Source organism: Empidonax traillii, unplaced genomic scaffold, assembly GCF_003031625.1.
Source record: "Empidonax traillii isolate 1590-97213 ecotype Southwest subspecies unplaced genomic scaffold, ASM303162v1 scaffold1211:size273671, whole genome shotgun sequence".
In the NCBI taxonomy this organism is placed as follows: domain Eukaryota; kingdom Metazoa; phylum Chordata; class Aves; order Passeriformes; family Tyrannidae; genus Empidonax; species Empidonax traillii.
The window spans coordinates 145,580-165,933 of record NW_020956404.1 but is presented as its reverse complement, the minus strand read 5'-3'; the positions used below and the strand labels follow the sequence as shown (position 1 = coordinate 165,933).

General features: G+C 44.4%; 1 protein-coding gene across 1 annotated transcript in view; it reads left to right on the top strand.

Moving 5' to 3' along the window:
• The window catches only part of RHOJ (ras homolog family member J), a 53,888-nt gene extending 46,876 nt beyond the window's left edge, over positions 1–7,012 (top strand). The window contains exons 3-5 of the mRNA XM_027905812.1: positions 3,877–4,041; positions 5,125–5,220; positions 6,551–7,012. Of these exons, the coding sequence (XP_027761613.1) occupies positions 3,877–4,041; positions 5,125–5,220; positions 6,551–6,697 (408 nt within the window). The 3' untranslated portion in view covers positions 6,698–7,012. The remainder of the gene's footprint in view (positions 1–3,876; positions 4,042–5,124; positions 5,221–6,550) is intronic.
• Positions 7,013–20,354: the final 13,342 nt, after the last annotated feature.

The following is a 20,354-nucleotide window of genomic DNA, read 5'->3' as shown; positions in this document are numbered from 1 at the left end:
TTCTATTCACATGGTGCAAACAGATGATCCAAAAGCCTGTCCCAAAATATGACCCCAGTCCTTGTTCCATGTCCAAAGCCTGTTCAAGCTTCTGTGCTCACAAAAGCAGAGCTTGGAGCACGAGTCACAATCCAGCAGACCTGCAGGACTTCACAAGTGAGATTGGAATTATATTCCGTGCTCAGTCACATTTCACCCAGTGCCTTAATATTTTTCTACTTGTTCTGTAGGGCTGACAGTTCCACCTGCCACCCATTTTCTCAGCAACACCTCCTCTCATTTGTCCTCCTGAGCCAGAAGGAACATTAATCTGTCTCTTTGACAAACCTCACCCCTCCATCTATTCCTCCTCATCATTTTGCTATCTCCTGCTTCAAACTGGCCAGATCAACACCTGCCTCCAAGCCCTATTTCTAACTCGTCAGGCTCATCTCCCTCCCAGACCTTGGTCCAGAGGACGTGGCCATCGACTCCAAGCTCAGAGCATGAATCACCCCTTGATGACTGGATTGTGTCTCCGTGGAGGCTGGAAGGATGATGCTTCCCACATGCTCCAGCTATAACGACAGATCATCTGGGTTGCTTCCTCCCTCCTTCTCCTTGTGTTGTGTGGCTTTCCAAAGGCATCAGTGTGAAGTCATAGCCAGAAATAGCCCCTGACATTACGATGCTATAAAACACATGCTAATGAAATAACAATTGGAAAATGTACTCCTGCAGCAGGACCCTCTGTCAGCCTGAAGGGAGAGCTGGCAGAGACCCCAGATTTGGGGTATCTGGTTTTTTATATCCCTGGCACAAAGAGTCCTAGGAGCAAAAAAATTGGTCTTTTTGCCCCGGGCTGGACTCAGGTGCAAAAGTGCTTTAACGGGGCGTACTTGGCAGCAACATTTAAAAAAAAAAAGCCAGTTTGGGGGCTTTTTGGGGGGATCCTAACACTGTTGAGGTATTAGGCAGCAATATAGAGGAGAGAGCACTACTAGTCAGTGTATCTCAGCCCTGGCAAGTCACAGGTAGTAACTCAGCAAGGCCAGGCCTGGCACTGACATTTCCATGCCAAACCAGTGATGTTAACTGGGGAAGCCTTGTGCTCCCTAAAGAGCAGGCAGCACAACACAAGCAGGGGCAAGGAAAATAAATCATTGCTCAGCCACATCTTGAGCCTGTGTGGACTCACGTGCCTTCCCAAACACCACTGTCACCCTCTGCAGCACCTCTGGATATGCCACATACCCATACAAATGTCCACTCCCTTTTTTACACTGTTTGTTTGCTTGACTTCAACCATCTCTGAATAAGAAGTGACACTGTAGTGCCGGAGTGCAAGGTTTAATAGCCTTCTCCTGGAGAGCAGGTACGTACAGAGACAGTGTCCTTGTCTGGAGGCTCCTGTCAGCCCACAGACACAGGAGCCCAGATCACCTCTTATCCACAACGTTTGTGTTTTAATGCGTCTGTGCCTCCATGTGCCCTGGTGGGAGACAAGACCTCTGTTATGGGACTTGTGGCTGTCCCTCCTTACAGTTTATATGGTGCACTGTGCTGATAGCTCAAATCAGGAATGGTCCTCTTTAAAAAAAGGATTTTCTGGGCACTCCGAAGGAACAAGGAAAATAAAATTAAATTCATGCTCCTGTAGCTGTCACAGCGCTCCTGGCTTTAATCTGTAATTTGAATGGGACGGTAAGTTCCATCCCATCTAAATATGTACGTCTGGAATATTGGTACCAGCTATATTTCGCCACTTTCTTTCAAAAAAAAAAAAAAATCCTAAATGAGTATTCCTCGAGGGCTTGCTGCCACCACGTGGCTGGTTCGGGAGCCTGGTTTGCAGCAATTAAACAGAAAATACAGAAAAGGCTTTTAGCGGTATCAGTCTGTGTGGGCTAAACCACAAACATACTTAATCTCAGGTTGGATCTTCTGGATTAAAATAATGTCCCATAATCAGGCCAGGCCTTCCTAACACACAACATTTACATAAAACTTGTTCGTCTCTGTAATGCAATTGCTCTGTTGATCTCATCCCATCACTTTGTCCTCTGTTCACTCCTCTGCTGGGAGCTGGGTGACATCTCCTTTCAACAACTTTACTTCTTCATGGACTTCATCCCTGCTATTCCCACAAACATCTCTGAGGGTTTTTTCCTTCTATACCCTGAGCATGGAGAGTCCACTTTCTTGGGAGGTGATATATCCAAAAACACCTCCTCTTGTCTTGTAAATCCTTCTTCAGATCAGCATTTTCTATGCCACTGGAAAGACAGACATAGGTCAGTTGACAAATGCTCTGGCTTTACCCCAAATACTGTGGTTGTGAGGACTGGAGACAGTAATCAGGAATTTACTCTTCCTGTCAAAGTGGGCTTGGGACAACAAACATTCAGTTAAACAAAACAAAATATTTTGTTTGTGCTTTAGGATGCTTCTTTAAACTTTTTAATGAGACAGAGCTAAATTTGACCTCAGACTTCCTTTCAGAATGAAAAATTAAGGTTTTGGGTGGTTTTTTTAGAAGCAGTTAGAGCAGAAGTAATATGGGTCAACTTATCACTGTGTACTCAGTGAATAAAATACTTCAGAAAGAAGATTTTCCACTCTCAACTCAGAATCAAACCCTCTCATCCAAAGCAAGGCAGAATTAAGGCTGAACTAAAACACCATCTCATCTGGGCACACACTGATAGAGCCTTGCATCGCTTTCTCCTGCAGGACAGAGAGCAGCTTGTGTTGCTCCTGCCCCTAATGTGGTTTTTCCTACCTAGAATAAAAGTTCTCAATTCTAAGCAACAGCATCTACCTGGGTGTCTTTTTTTTTTTTTTCCTTTTATTAGCTTTATTTCCTTTTATTAAGTATTTAGTATCTGCAAAGTAAATCTGCACCAGTTGAGTTTTCATACAGTTTAAACCAAAAGCAACCAGACTGCAGAGATTTGAGGCTTGCCCAGAATGCAGAAACTAAACTGGCAGATTTAGATATCAGCCAGGCTTGACAGCAGCGTGTATTATTGTTTCCCACACTCCAGCTTTGTGTTCCTTTCCCCTTTTTTGACTCTGGACCCTCCGAAAAGGTCTTTGAAACAGATGTATCCCCTCCAAAAAAACATCTGTTGCATTGCACTGAAATTTTCTAGCAGGTTTCATTGCACAGTACCCACCAGACACAGCTACATAAGCTCTCACTGTCAGGCTATCCCTTTCACATGGCTTGCAAAACCTCTGCTTGCTCTCAACTCCTCAAACCCGAAAACAGACTTAAATTCCTCCTTGAAACTCAGCTATCAAAGCCAGCTCATGACACAACACAGCTGTGCTTTGAGCTGTTTGAAAATTCGCCCTCTGCGCTACCAGCCCATAGAGAAAACATCTGTCCTTGTCCTGTCCAGGGCCCGTGGAAACACTAAATCTCCCACAGTGATGTACCCAGGCACTGCAGGCTGGATTTGATCTGCTTTCAGCGTGAGTGTCTTCTGCTGACTGACACATTGGTGCAGCAGACTGTGGTGGTACTAAACACACGAACATTTAACATTTAGCCTCTGCACCAACATCTCCATGGGCAATACACACACAAACAAAATGTGTTCACAGAATCATAGAATGATTTCGTTGGAAGAGACCTTCAGGATTATCTAAATCACAGCCCCGTCCAACCTGGCCTTGAGCACTTACAGAGATGGGGCAACTTTCAGCTTTTTTGGGTAAAGATGTTGACAAATCAGCACCCCTGTCTCACAAGGAGTGGTTTCCCCCACAGCAGCTCCCTGAAGGTTAGAACTGTTGAACACTTCATCGAGAGCCAACATGGAGCCAACGTGATGCCCCCATCTGCAGTCATCCCCACCTCACAACACTCTTGCTGTTCTCCCCTGGCAGGAGGACTACAACCAGCTGAGACCCCTGTCCTACCCCAACACAGACGTGTTCCTGATCTGCTTCTCGGTGGTGAATCCTGCCTCCTACCACAATGTCCAGGAGGAGTGGGTGCCTGAGCTGAAAGTCTGCATGCCCAACGTGCCTTACGTCCTCATAGGAACACAGGTAATTCTTCTCCTGAGCACCGTGGGGGGCTTCAGAGAGAGGGGGTCCTACTCCCCCCAGGGGTGGCAGGAGGCTGAGCTCTGTGCAAAGGTCTCCTATTGTGAAAGTCTTATGTGAAATGAAGCCAGATTTTCCCATTGGAGGAAAACTCAGGGACTGGGAATGGAAAGCAACGTGCAGAGGTCTGGATGGGCAGAACTCATTTCACCTTTTTATTCAAATGTATATTAATTTATGCAATAAGGCATAAATACTTATAGGGAGAAAAGATTTCTTACTGGCCTTCAGTGAGGGGGAAAAAAACCATCAGAGTCTGTGGTTAGAAGCAGAAGCTAAACTTCAAACTAAATTTTAAGAATGGGAATGATTAACCAAATGACTTAGAGACATGGGAAGGAAGTAGCCTCCCTTCATGCTTTTATATCAACATTGCAACTAGTGAGTCACCATCCTGCTTGTGTCATTGTTAGACTGAATGATCAAACCACTTTATTTTGGCATTAAAATCAATAAATTTATCTATCAAATAAAAATACCTTAAATATGGGTTTGCTTCCAAGACACAGAGTGACTAGATACTGTGAGAGTAGGGATACGACTCTCTGGAAAATGTCAGAACACTGGACAGTAACCTAAGCCAAGTTAGAGGAACAGCTTAAATTCTGGTCAAAACCAAAATCTTCATGCCATAGGAAAGGTCATTCATTCAACCACTGGCTTTGTTTTCTGCACTGGAATAATCTGAAACACCCATTTGAAAAATAAAAGTGTTACCCTTTGGATCACACACTCTGAAAATGGATGGGTTTGAAGTGCCAAAATACTTCGCTTTGATGTTTTTCATGGAAAAAAAAGGATTTTGTTTCAAGTCAGTCAGACTGAGCTGTGTCTGTCTGGCCTTTCAGGGTGGTTTTCGGTGATGCAGTGCAGGGTTGCAGCAGCTTCCTCTGCCAGTGGGGCCCAGGCTTCTCCCAACACTTTCCAGGATGCACTGGGAAAGGACAGATGCCTTTATCTGGGTCTGTAAAGCTATGAATATCTGCCTTAAGAATTACAGCACAGAGTTCGTGTATTTTTTACTAGATTGATCTCCGGGATGATCCCAAAACTTTGGCACGGCTGCTTTACATGAAGGAGAAACCCCTCACCTACGAGCACGGAGTGAAGTTAGCAAAGGAGGTAAGAGCTTTTCCTGAGGTCCCATGAAATCCACTGATCACACCTTTCCACTGGGTTTGTTTCATTCAAGGTGAACTTCTCCAGGGCCTGCTGGTGGTCCCAGACAGAGATTAAAGCCTCTGTTCAAGCAGTCTGGGCCCAGACACTCATTGTAACCCCTGAGCCTGCACTTCTGCTGCCATACCCAGTTGAATCATAGAATTGTAGAACATCCTGAGTTGGAAGGGACCTAAAAGGACCATCGAGTCCCACTCCTGGCCATACACAGGACAAACCCCAAAATCGCACCATGTGCCTGAGAGAATTGTCCAAACACTTCTTGAACTCTGGTAGGCTTGGTGCTGTGACCCAGCTCTAAGCAAAGCATCAAGGTACACAGGGCAGCAGGTGAAAAAGGGGCATCAAACCAGATTTTACTGCCTATTTTACCTAAGTCAAGTGTTTCTTGTTCAGGGTTCTGCCAGGAGGTACATGTGGCAAACCCCTCTCTGAAGTCACCTCACATCAAACTCACCCCTATCCCTTACAAAAGGACAGGCAACTTGATTCTCACTTATCCTTTGCACCTCAAGCAGCAGAGAAGGCGCTCCCAAGGTTTCTGTGACATTGCACTTTTCCCCTAGGAATGTAGAGGGATAAAAGCCCTCCCCAAGCCCTGGAATGCAGGATTCTGGACCCCAACCTTGTCTGCCTCTTATGGTCCCCCTGCTGTTGTTGGCCCTGGCCCTCAAAGGCCAGTGAGAGCATCCAATAGCAGAACGAGCTGAGTAAGCCACACGGTTGCTGAATAAGCTGAGGTTGCTGAGTTTCCAGGTCACTGAGTGTGTTTGTGTCATGCCAGCATCCCCAGGAGAATCCCATCTTAAAATGATGCTTCCCTGTTCCCAGAAATCAACTGGAAGTCCTCACCAGGTAACAGCTCCCTGGCATTGGAGGAACAGGCAGGACACAAAAGTGGCAGATCAGAGGAGAAGAGCATCTCTGAAACAACTATCTCTTTGAAACCCTCCCCAGCTGCACAGGCAGAAGGCCAAGCTCCTGGTCCAACTCTCTCTGGAGAGTTATGCAGGGAATTCTTTCTCCCCATTACACCCTGTGGTGAGATACTTGCATTGATGCTGATTCCTGCTCCCTTGCTAAGGATGACCACCTGACCTTGTCCCTTCATCTCATAGGCAGCCAGATACAAAACAGAGCAATGACCTGACCCCCTTTCTAAAGGTCTGGGCTCCTCTCTGAGGCAGGACACGTGCACGTGGAAAGATGTTGGAACAGGGTCACTTTGTCTCTCCCCTTGGTGGGCACTCCATTTTCTTCTCTTCTCTTTCAGATTGGAGCACAGTGCTATCTGGAGTGCTCAGCCCTCACACAGAAAGGCCTTAAGACTGTCTTTGACGAGGCAATCATGACCATTTTCCACCCCAAGAAGAAGAAGAAGCGCTGTGCAAAGTGCCACAGATGCTGCACCCTCGTGTGAAGTCGCTTGGAAAGCGAAGCGAGCTGAGTTCAATGAAACCAAACAGGTTAAAGCGGCAACGAAGGTCACATGCAACTGAAATGGGGAACATGACCAGAAAAGGGTCCTTCTTACCCAAACACAGGAGCCCTCCATTCTGTGAAACCTCCAAGCTGTATCACACTAGGCCAACTCATGTCTCTGTGCTTTCCTAACCCTCCAGAGCTGTATGTAGCCTGTTCCCACTACTACAGACTGAACCGAGTCCACAGAAACCAGGATGCCTGCTCCTGCTTGGCTCTTCACCTTGGGCATAAGGTGAAGGTGGCATGTGGGTAAAGAAAGAATTAAAGGTGGTAAAAGAAACAGGAGAAACTCCATTTGTGGCCTTAAGCAAGAATCGATCAAAATTAGGAATTTGCAGTACTTAGGAATTCAATCTGAATTGACTGAAAGCACGTGGAGATCTGTAGAAATCTAATATGTAAGATATACACCATAGGTAGGATGTACTTCAAAATTACTTTTCTTTTATAAGACTTGCTAGTTCAAGAGATACTTTAGTTTGTTCAAACCACATGGAAGCAAAGGTGGAGTGATTCCAGGTTTTTTTTCACTTAATGGTGAAATTTCACAGCATCAGGATGTTGCTGCACCCAAGCTACCAAAATGGACCAACATTTACCTCCAGACTTAAGGAATGTTCTTACAACAACAAAAAATGCAAATAACTTTATTTTTACAGGAGAATGTTCAGGCTGAGCCATGTTCCCATAAGCTGGGAAAGGAAGAACAGAGTTGTAGCATTAATGACCTGAAACAAAGAAATTCTGCCACCAAAGAACATTGCCCTAGACATGGAATAGCAGCATGGAACAATCTCCCTCCCAGCTGAGAACATGAACAAGACACATTGCCATGGCAACTGAGAATTTACCTTATAGATCAGCTGGATTTTTACATCTCACCCAACAGCCAAAAATAGCAAAAGCCAAAAAGCCAAAGGTCGCACTGACTTTAAGTGCTTTAAGGTGATCCAGTTGCCTTATGATTATCTTTTTTTATGGAGTATTTCTTAAAAAAAACTCATCAAAGTGTTTGCAAATGTTGATTTATTGTAGTCTCCCTCCTCCCTTTGATTGCTTCTCTCTTTGCTCCCATTTTTCCATCTTCATGGAGAGTGCTGTTTTATTTGCAGCATGGCTTGGAGTCCTCAGGAGTGAACTTTTGCATGAGCAGCAGATGACAGCCAACAGCATAGAAATGGGAAGTCCAGCCCAAAAGGGAAGGGAAGATGCCTGTGAGCTCCCTTTGCTGCTGGAGAAATGGTGCCTTTTTGCTAAAACCTCTCCAGAGATCACGTAGTTTTGCACATCACAGCAACACAGACACTCAGATGCGAACTCAAAGTGCATCTTGTTATTTGCAGCTGCCTTCAGGTACCTCGGCAGTGCCATGAGACTGTCTTGTTATGGATTTCATTCCCCAAACAGGAAATCACAATACCAGCACATACAGATTTGAAGAAGTCTGATGTAACTCCTTGCAAAAGGAGTAGCCAGCATTTCCAGAAGTGCCTGGAGTGAGCAAGTAACAGAAGTGCACCCCCCCAGCCTGGGGTCACATCCCCTGCACCCCCATGCACGCTATCCCATAAGTGCCAGCCCTCTCCTCTCTGGAAGCACAGCAGCTGAGTGCACACGTGTCACCAGAAAAGCTGGTGAATTACAGACCTGGTGTTGCTTGGAGAAATGAGTGACTTCAGCAGGACAACAGGAACTGCACCCTCAGCACAGGGAAGGGGCCAAGCCTGATGCAGTGCCCAGTCCTGCAGTCATCGAGGCTTACAGATCCAACCTCCCCTTATAGCACAAATTCCATTTCATAAATCATAGAACAGTTTGTAATGGAAGTGACCTTAAAGATCATTTAGTTCCAACCCCCAGTTTACCATGGACACCTGCAGAAACCAGCTCTGACACCCCAGAACATTTCTAGTTATAAATCAGCAGTTCTCCCTGACAAATGCGATCAGACTCGAGGCAAATAGTTCGTTGCTGTTACCTGGTGGCTTCCACTCACCATCCCTTTCCCACTGCACACAAACATGGGTGAAAGCACAATTGTGCTAAACCAAGGGAAGACAAGAGAAAGTTTTCCTCACTGCTGGCTTTTTTTTTTTTTTTTAATATATTTTATGTTTGGCCCCAGACATTTGCTTCAGATGGCCTGGCTGCTAAAGCCCAGCTCGCAGGAAGGACAGTGTCAAAGCCCAGGGCAGGGATCTGTGCTGTGCCACAGAGTTTGTTGCCATCCCCAGGCAGAGCAGTGAATGTTCATCCCACTGGGACACTGGCAATCAGCCGAACTATAATGTGTAAAGAGATATTAGGAGAGTAAGAGGAGAACCAGGAGCGGATTAAAGAAATTAATATTTAGGTAGTGGTTGTTGGCTTACAACATGACTAGAAATCCACTGGAAAAAAAAAGAATAAGCTTTTAACACATTTCAGAGAAAAATTATATCTTCACTGTGCTGCCATTTTCTTCAGTGGAAACAAATTAGGATGATTGTTTTAGCTCGTGTAGGTTGCTGTAGAGTCCACGTACAAGTGTCTGGTTGAAGCAAGTGAAGTCTGGTTTAGCTGGAGCACAACGCAAACACTCAGGTTGGAGCTGCCAGGTATTCTTAGAGCTTCACAAAATGCAGAGGAAATAGAAATCCAGAGTGACAGCTGAGCTCATCATAACATAATGAGCACACTGCAAAATTGCAGTATAACATCCCAGCATGCATCAGGGAAAGCCACAAATAATCAAAGGGTACTTTTGTGTGCCACTGAGTACCAGAGGTAGTTATTAATACTAATTGGATGGCATAGGATTGGGAATAGAATAAAAAATCAAATGGGATTTGAGAAAAACAAACTACAAAATATATGGTGATGTAGAAGCTAAAATATTATTGCCCTAATGTGTTAATCTACAGCACCCTGAACACACCATTGTATTGAGAAAGCTGATAGAAAAGTGTTAATATGCACACAAAAACATTAAGACTAACCAGGGGTTTATTTGCACTTACAAAATGGAGCACATCAAGTTTGTGAGGCAGTAAAATTTCAAGTTTTTCAAGCTGATCTTGACTAAAATTCGACATCTGGGAGCTGCAAGGGAGGGAGGGTGATTGCAGTCCACTGAGAAATGGCCTCTGCTCTCCATTTATTTTTAATTTTTTTCCAACAAAAACAAATATTTAAAAAATAGCCATGGTTAATGCAGATCCCATAAACATTATTCCTATGTTAGATTATGTACACACACTTATCCATGAAATGTGGCCCTTACTTAAGGATCTGTCCCATTACACTATTATTTTGGGGAGGCAGAGCTAGCACAGGTCAATAGGCTTTAGACAGGGATTGTAGGATGTAAGGAGATTCATTGACTCTCTGGCAAGTCATACCTAATACCTTCCCTAAAAGCCAACAGATGGTGTGTGAACAGGCAGCAAAGCTTATTTTCAGAAATATCACAACACCAGACACAGTGCAAGCACAGGCATAAGGCCACAGATATAAACTCGAAGTTATTTTCAAGCACCATTAGTAACAGGGAAAGAAAATCAATACAGGATTGCCAGGTGGAAAGAGATGGGTTTTCTCACTCTAAGATGAGCTAGAAATCAGATCCCAATTTCACCTTCAAAGAAACGCAGTTAAGGAGAGTCATAAAGGTTATAAACCATCCCTGGAACCTATTTGACGACATCCTCTTATTGCAGCTGATGTCAAAACCTTTCCTGACAGGCCTGCCTTTGCTAATAGTCTGCTGTCATTTCAAAAGCACTCACAGCTTACAGGAAACCTGCTAGACCCTGTAAAACCCATCTCCTTTAGCCTCTCCTTAAACCATAATATCCTACCAGGAGTTCTTAACCTGAAGTTCCAGTTCCAAAGAGAGTTCCTAAAGTATTTTCATGCAAACTCCTGCAAGGAGATATTAGAGGTGTTAGGTCTCTGAGAGAAATCTCACATAAAACATTATATCATGTATCATGGTTAAACGACCCACAGGTGCCTCTGCCCTCCAGAGCCCTGCAAAAACACCACGCTGGTGGAACTGGGACAATCCTGCCACTTCCAGCATGAATTGGAGGAGGTCCCACAAAGACTTCCCCAGTTTGTCTTGTGGAAGAGCTCAGAAAAGTTGGGGAGAATACAGAAACTCACCCTGGTTGTCCTGTGTACCATAAGGTCCCAGACCTTCTCTCTAATACAAATAGCTACTGTTATGGTAGTGTATAGCTTACAGACAACAACCAGCTACAAGCTCTTGCTTCTCATTACCTTGAATTAGTCAGGATGTGAGTCTTTCCCTCAACATCCACACGCTCTGGTCCTGATAAAATTATTCTTCTTGCTGGTGGGAACTACATAATTCACTCCAAGTCCAGAATGACAATCAAAACAATCGTTTCAGCAGCTGACATTGATATTTCTCACCTTTTTTGTCTTTCAAAGCACTGTTTCAATTCACAATAAACAGAGTATTAAATATACTGCTGCATCTTGATATGAAATAACATTATTCCAAATACTTCTATTAAAAGGACAGATTTTGGCAGTCTTCCTCCTACAGAAGAGAACTTTACTTCACAAGGAACCGTCTCCAACTTCCTCATTTCTCATTCAATCCCACTGACACTGCTCATGTAAATGAGGGAGGCTGAATATGGACATTGTGACCTGCCCTATAGTCAACCTATAACAAAATCTCTTCCAGCTGCTCTAGTGCTGGTGGCCTGTGTTCCACAAAAAGCCACAGTTTCCCATTCCCTGCACACTCTACAAATCACTTGGTGGTCTGCACCACGATCTGTCTGGTATCTGCCATCTCTAAGGAAGTGTGATGGAGAAGAACCAAGAAGAACCAAGAAATCAGTTGGGAAAGGAGAAAAGCCTTGGCCATGCTGCTACACAAACCAAGCAGGACTACCCCAGAAACGGTCACTGCATTGCAACTCTCATCAAGAGGCTGAAAGCCACACCAAGGGTGGGAAAACCACCATAGCAAACAGGGAACAACAGGGAACAAACACTTCTCTACAGGTGACTGTCTGGATGCAGTGACAAGGATCCATGGGCTTCCCCTCCCATTGACAGCAAGCTGCGGAGATCCCATCCAAGATACTGTCTCAAGACTCCAGAGACCCAAACTGAGAACCCTTTACAGGAGCTTGGAAAAAGTTGCAGAAGTCCTTGCAAGCCATTTCTGTTGCTGCCTCCCCTCACTGTGCCCAACCTCATACACAGCAGTGACACAGTGGTTGGTTACACCACTGGTATCTGTCCTGCAGGTATATTTTCACCGTGCAAGCTGCCATGTCCTCACAAAAATCACAGGATGATTTTGGCTGGAAGACGCCGCTAAGATCATCAAGTCTGACCATCAATCCAGCACTGCCAAGCCCAGCACTAAGCCACGTCCCTAAGTGCCACATCTATATGTCTTTTGATTACCTTCAGGAATAGCAACTCTACTACTTCCCTAGGCAACCTATTTCTCCCTCTAATTCAGATATTTAAGATGCCCATCTGCTTTTATATCTTGCTGACAGCCCATGACGTTTTCTGTCCCTTTTTTCCCCACGTAGCACAGCAAATACCTCTTGATTCACCATACTGGAACTTCATCTGGATTAAAAATAGTTTGCAGTGGCATCACCCTGTCTCAAGCCAAAATTGTTTAAAAGCACATTTGTCTTCTCCAGGAAAGCAATCAACATATGCTCATGTTGGCCCAGGGACCATTTGTTCAGCAAACAGGTAGAATGCAGGAATCTGGCTGCACATGCCTTTCTCCATGTATTTTCCTTTCCCCTGAGGAGGATTTGTAATGTGTTTTATCCTACATTAAAAAAAAGCAAATCTGGAAGTAACAGAACATTTTCTTGATTCACAACTCTATAGGACTGGAGGAGCATCTGCTGTGACAGGAGGTGAGCATGGAGAGACCTACGTCAGATAACTTCTAGACACATTTGAGTTCTATGTAAAAATGAAGACAAATTTCCACTATAAATGTTTATTTTCCTCTTCATGAATAAAGACCATCTGAAAGCAGGAAAAAGCCTCCCACTGACTTCGGTAGTGGCTTGTGATCTCAGCTGTCTTCACCTATCAAAACAAAACAGGAACAGGAATATTTTTGCACGGAAAAGTTGGGAAAAAATCACCAATTAGAAGTCACGAATGCAACAGAATCACATCTACACTTCTGCTCTGGGGGAGAGCTGCAAAATCAGGGCCCAGAGTCACAATTAGTCAATTTGATACTAAAACTTAAATTTTGTTTCAAGATGTTAAGGTGACGCCTAAAACAAGAATGAAAACAAACCTTCCAATTCTCTTTTCTTTGCTTGAGTTAAAGCTCGCAGAAACATTGGAACATGAATGTATTTTTCCTGGGCAGTTCCAGGAACCCCACCAGAACAGCAGAAATAATCAGATGCTCATTGTAGAAGGAAAATGAGTTCCCAAACCCAAATATAACAGAGCAAGAAGCAAAAATCACGTGAATTGCCGTCAATAGTTAAAAATCTCCAACTTTGAAAATATTGTAACAAAAAAACCTTTGAGCATGATCCCCACCCCCTTCCAGATTGCACAGAACATAATGCAGGGTTTGGTTGCTTCTAACTATAATGTTAGGGTGGGATTTTCAAAGATGCTGTATTTTGGCTTCATTTCAATTCTTATGAAGGCAATGGAAAATTTCAGTGGGGTCCACACATGGCTAATGTGGAAATGTTTGGGAGTCTTTATATTTCCTCGTTTTCTGACCTTTTATTTCGGCTGACCAAGCTTTGAGCACATGGACACACTGAGCCAGGTCCAAGAATCTTTTATACCCTTTGTCTGCTTGTTGTGGACTCCTGAAAGGAGATGGGGCATCTGGAGACTTTGCTGATCTGATCTTCGGAGGCTGGATTTGAAACGCTGTGTTTCAACCACTACTGAGGCTGAAGATGAAAATGGTTACATTAACAGTATAATATTCCATGTAAATTGTTATCTTTTCACTCCTTGTTGTCACTTCATTTCATTTCATCCCATTCAGGATGCCAGATTCAATTTGGTTCTGCCAAAGATCAGTTTGAACTCTCAGTGATATAAACTTTGGTGAATTTTGACTTTGATCAGGGGTTAGTGAATTCAGAGTAAACAGTCTAGAGTTTCCAGATCTCACAACACAACAGCTATTTTTTTTGATAACATATAGAAAATTTGGTCTGGTGTGTGTCAAAGAACTTTGAGTGTAAGACGTACCCATAGCATGACTGTCACATCATCTCTCCCAAATAGGCAGCTGTTCTGTTTAACTGCATTGCAGACCTGGCAGGCACTGAACTGCCTTGTCAGTTTGGAGTAAATGAGCCCAAACTCTCCCCAAACTTGCAAATACTAATTTATTAACAAGCAATAACACAAAGTTATGTGAGAGGGGAAAGACCTTGGCAAAGTCTCCTTCACTTAGGGGCAGAAGCGACCTAAGGTGGTGAGCCCGGGTTGCCAGGTGGGAAATGCTACAGAGCAAGGCATAGCATGTTGTCCATGCTTTCCCAAAAACCATGGATTGAGCCTGGTGAAAGGGCTCAGAGGTGCCTCTGTGGAGTCACACCAGGATATCTGGAGCTCAGCAGCACCTTGAGCCCATGAGGACTTCAGGGAAGGCTGCAGAGAGGAGCAGGGGGATGGATTGCAACTGAATCCAGTTTAACCTGTTATGATGTTGATGCACTTGTCAAATACAAGCATTTCACTGCACAGAGATTCTCTGCTCCCCTGAGAACACAAAGACAAGGAAATTTCTTTCCCTCCTTTTTGTGCTTACTTTATAGTAATACTCAAAAGTATTCACTAAGCAATGCTTAAAAATAACACTACAACAAGTTATTCTAATTGAGTTTGTGAATCAGATGTAATGACCTAAGAACAAAGCAGGACCTAATGCATCATCAGTCAGATCTCAGCCAGTTGAGAAAAGGAGTCATTTACTTGACGTGAGCAACTGAATTTTTCTCTCTTAAAAATCGCTGTGTGCAATACTGCTGGAATCTGGGGCTGGTGAAACCAAAGGGTGAGCACTAAAACATTATGTCTGACTTTTGAGTGATATGTCTCCTTTTCAAAGATTAACCAAATCTTCAGAATTCACCTCAAAGCAATACAATTTCAAGCCAAGGAAATTCGGTTTTCCAGCGATTTTGTTCTGCTTATTTTAAAAATCATGTAAACAGTATTAGTTTCCTTTTTACAGCACATAATCCTGTACTCTTTTGTTTATCCTCTTTTAAACATGTAATTACTGTATATTGTAATGCACATTAATATCGCCTATTGTACATAGTTTATTTTAACAAAATAAATGTATTACTAAGTATTTTGATGGCATCCTTTTGAGAAGGTGTGATGTGTGGTGTTTATTTTCCTGGATGCTGATCAAATACACCTTTCAGGACTTTTCAGAATAGGAAAAACATGCACTAACACGCAGGGCTGCTTTTGGGTTGTCCTGAAACCACCTGCACTTTCCTGCAGAAAGTCAAACAGGAGGTGACACGGCAGGTTTTTCTGGGGCATGTTCCTCTTAGGAAACTGTTGCTTGACCAAATCCTCTGCAGCCTGGAAACACAGAAAGGTGGAAGTGTGGGAACTGCCAGTTCTGGTTCCCTGCTGGCACTAATCCTTCAGCTCACTCTGGTCCCAGAGTATCCCTCAGGGACTGGCCTGTTGATACTTAGTTCTCCATCTTCCACCAACATTAAGGTGGTTGGTCTTTGCCCTGTCAGTTAAAATCTCATTTTTATTTTAAGAAGGTATTCTCACCATTACTATCTGTGGTCTCCACTGTGTTATCACGGCACCATAAGATTTTTTTTTTTCCTTGTTTGAATGGAAATCTGAAGCATTTTGGAAAGAAGAGAGCATGCAGCAGACTAGCAGGAGCTCTCTTGGTGAAGCAGGTGAAAAAAGGTTAGCCCAAGCAGTCTGAGTTTTGAGGGGAGTTTGTTACTCCCAGACAAACCTAACACATGGATAACAAACCCTCTCATAAGCCCTTACTGATGGCAAGGAAGACGATGAGTTGTGTTACCTGTGGTCCAGCAGGCAGGGCAGGTAGAAAGTCAGGAGGGAAAGCAAAATGCTTACAGGGATGAAGAAGTTACATGAGGAAAGACAGCCCAGATGGACTGAAATTAAGAGTATGACTGGCCCCAGTGCAGAGATGTGGATCTTGTTTAAAAAGGAAAAAAAAAAAAAAAATACCTTTGTTACCCAGCTCTCCGTTACAATTGTTTTCAAGACCAGAATCAATCCCATTGATCAGCTGGTCTGGTCTCCAAATTAAGATTATAAATTCTACGATTTCTGAACAATGTGCCTTGTACTGATTGGGCTAAAGCAAGTTTCACCAGAGAAAGGCTCTTTTTGTGTTTCTGCAACTCGTAAATCTCAGTGGGTTTAATCAGCCCCTGCCTGGGGCACTCACTCGCAGAGCAAAGACATAGCATATCAAGGTCTATTCCTAATAAAAAGGCACTGCAGCCCAAATCCTTGGCTGCTATAAAAGGATACAGAACAATCCAAGAGGACACAGCGTGTAACCGGGGATATATTTGATTTACCTGTCCCCAGAGGAAGATGGTATTACTCACCACACTGTCCATAGCCAGACTTTATCTTGGAAGTGGCAGGGAGGACCTGCGTGTCTGGGGTTAACAACAAGGTGCCAAAGGCATCCCCCAGAGTAGAAACTTCCTAAACTGCTGCCAGATAAAGCTGGGTGGATATAGGCAGAGAAGGATACCTCTGTACAGCCCTGATGCTTTCACATTTCCCTGAAGATCCACGCTTGGCTACTGTCCGTGTCAGGATGTTGGGCGAGACAGCCCTTTGCTCTGACCCAGGGCGGAGGTTCCTCTGTTTTGGTATGAGCACAATGAGAGCAGAGGGAGCTGCCTGTCCTGTCCCACTGAGAGAAATCCAGTCAGTGCAGGAGACACCCATCCGGGGAGGCATCCTGCCCTCCTTCTCACGGCAACTCAGGTCCAGGGATCGGGGTAACAAATACTGATTTCTGGCATGGTCAGTCTGGCTGGGCCCACCAGCTGCAGCACGGGAATGAGGGGAACTGAGCTTCAAGGGCCAGTGGATTTTTGTCACTGTCATAGAACAGGAAAGGACTGTGACAAATAGAAGCACTGCATGATAGTGACTATTGCTGTCCAGGTTAAAAGAGTGGCAATAAACCTGAGACAGTGAGAGCTGTGCAGGATGCAGATATGACTGATCACAAGGCAGCCTTGTGACCTTACACTCCAAAACACACAGTAGAGAAGAAAAAAATCATGTATATAATCATTCCCGGTGTCCAGAAGGAAAACTGAGGCACAAAAAATTCCACTGGTTTTCATGGGAGAGATAATACCTGAGATGTGACAGCCTCTGTGGCAAATGCTTCTTGCAAATATGCACCAAAAAAACAGAAGGGCCATTTAACTGCTTTGGACAGATGGAATGATGAGATTTAAATCTGGGGATTTAAAGAGTATTAAAATGCTCCCACTGTGATTAAGATGGCCTTGGGGAAGGGCTTCTCATCCTCTGAAATGTGGGGGCTATGTTGACTGCCTGCAAATTCTAAGCAGGACATACTGTCCCAGCTGCAACATAAAGGGTATGAAATCTTGGAGACCCGGTCACAAGTAGGGGCTGTTGCAGCAGGATAAAGGGTCATGGTTTTAAATTAAAAGAAGGTTGATTTAGACAAGATACAAAGAAGAAGTTCTTTCCAGTGAGGGTGGTGAGGCACTGGCACAGGTTGCCTGGAGTGGATGCCCCATCCCTGGAAACATTCAAGGTGCCTTGAGTAACCTGGCCTAGTTGAAGATGTCCCTGCTCATTGTGGGGGTTTGGGATGAGATGACCTTTAAAGGTCCCTTTCAACCCAAACCATTCAATGATTCTAAGTATCAAAATCGGTGGGAATTTAATAGAATGAAGCCCTGGTACTGTAATGACTTCTGGGAAAAAAGCCCCAGTGGCAGGAATGAAGTCGGTCCCTTGAAAGTCAGTGTTGTTTGTCTACTCATGGGAACTCAGCAGAGCTGGATGAAGAGGGATGTGCACCAGTCAAATTATGGAATCATAGTATCATTTAGGTTGGAAAAGGCTTTTAAGATCATTGAGTCCAACCATTAACCCAGCACCACCAAGCCCACCATTAGAACTTGTCCCCAGGTGCTGCATTTACACATTATTTAAATCCCTCCAGCGATCACTTCCCTGGCAAATGGGTTGTTGGGCTCTGGTGTCAGCTGGACTTTTGTCACTCAGGGCAAATCCACAGCATCACCAGACACTTTTGCTCTTCTCCTTAAAAGACCATCTTGAAGTGGTCTTTTACTGGTTGGGTTCAGTCAGTACATCCTTCCCACCTTCCTCTCCTGACCTCAGTCTGGCTGCATCACTCAAAACTCTTCTCACGCCCTGCAGTGTTTTCGTCTGATCACTTGCTGAGGTTTCTACTGTCTCACCATATCTGGGTACAGCCCTTATTTCCTGCTGGCTGCAAAGGAAGTAAGTTTGCCACTTTCTAACCCTACCTCTAATCCTGAGACTATAGCACAGCCAGACTCCATCAGAGAAACTCAGTGAAGGAAATGACTTCACATCAAGGAGATGTTTTGCAGGTGTTCACAGCTCTGGCAAAAGAGTTTGCAGGAGTTTATACATATTCTACGTGAGAAATCTCTATGCATAAATAAAGAGGGACACGTTGCTTTGAATTGCTTTCATACTACAATGGTGAGGTTTATTAAAGACACAAAATAATTTGCATGTTTTCCATAATAACTGGGATGCCAGTTAACAATATCAGAGGGATTGTGAGATGCAATTTGAAACAAAACATGAGGACTTTTTAAATGAGGGTTAGTTAAACTCTTCATCAGCAGAAAATTGCTGCTGTTGGACAGAGCAGTCTCTATCCAAAACTACAGAAGGCAGAGAGATAAAATCACCTCCTTCCTGCTCAGTCACAGTGCAGCTTTTCCAGTTCCACTGACAGAAAAAAAATGACATCAACTAATAAACTGAAGGTTAAATTAGATCTGTCTCAGTGAGGACAGTACACCTGGGGAAGTTTCAAGCATGCATCCCCGGAAATGAAGGTGACTGCATCCAGAAGACAAGGCACTGAATGAGGGGAAGGCAGGTGTAGGTATTACTCTCAGCAACAATTCTCTCCTAATGGCTATCTGAGAAGGTGTCTTTGTTTCGTAAGCTCCTGTGAGCCTCTCCCACTCGGCAAATCTTCCTGCTTTCACATAATTTCCCATTTTGTTCAGGGGGGAAATGAGGGATGAATGTGGATCTGTCCTCCTGCAGGTGGGAACTAGAGGACAAAGGCACTTCTGTGGCTGTGGTCACAGGGGGCTCTTGCAGCAGCTCCCAGATGTCCCCCCTAGTTCAGTCTGAGGAGGTGTGAACTGTCCTTTGGCCTGTCTGCTCTCTTTCCTGTCCTGGACTTGTCTCACCCACTATTACTGGATGCTCCACAGCTTTCCTGTCAGCTCATCTGGCTGTCCCCCAGCTCTCTGTGCATCCTCAGAGGAACAGGTCTCCCTGGAACTCAGCAGTGCAGGGAACTGTGGGAACACCCTTCACAGCCCCCTCTTTCCCACCACCTCAGCCAGGGGCTCGCTGAAACCAAACCAGGATCGCTGCATTTTGGCTTGGTCCCTCTAACTCTGGAAATTGTCAGGAGAGATCCTTGGGCTCTGCAGAGTCTTGATGATTCTGCATGAAGCCATTTCCCCTCCAATCCCTGGACAAAAGCAGATGGATCTACACATTAGCGTGTTTCTCTCTTCTTTCTTTTTTCAAGGAATTGTCCCTTGTGAGGCAAAATTTTTTTCCAGGAAAATAACTCTAATTAAGCAAAGCACTCAAATACATGCTTAACTATGGAAGTCCACTGATACTGAGCAAAACACTTAACCATGAGCTGAAGTACTTGGCTGAGTCAGGGCTGAGCATGCATTCACCCTAATTTCAAGGTAGTGATTTGGATACTCATTTCCATTTCTTTGGCCTTAACACCTTTTTCTTTGGCTGTTATTCCTGAATGACCAGGGTAAAAATAACTAGTGGAGAGAGGGTGGGAGGGTGAGGTGGTGGAAATGGTGGTAACTGCATTTATGTTACTGGGAAGGATTTAAACCCCAGGTGAATAAGGAGGCTGTTACAGAGGAGGCAATGCCTTTGTGAGCTGTTTCCACCCCCCAGCGACTGCTTAGCCCGCTTTGTATATGGAGAGAAGGTCACACAGCATGAAAAGCTCATGAGGAAGGGAAACTGCATCATTCCTTTTCACCACAGGGTTTGCTATTGTAAGGCTGTGCGCTAGGTTTCTACAGCAATAATGCTTTGAACAGCAGGAGGAGAGGGGATTAAGCCTCATCTGCCCAGAGAAGCCAGTGATTAGGGGTATTAGAAGGTGAGATCAAATTCAGGGCCGATTTACACCCTCAGCAATGCTGGAGGAGGTACCAGGGGATGTGAAGCCGGGGAAGAATTTGGCCCCTCCTTGCCTGAGCTGGGGAGGGAGC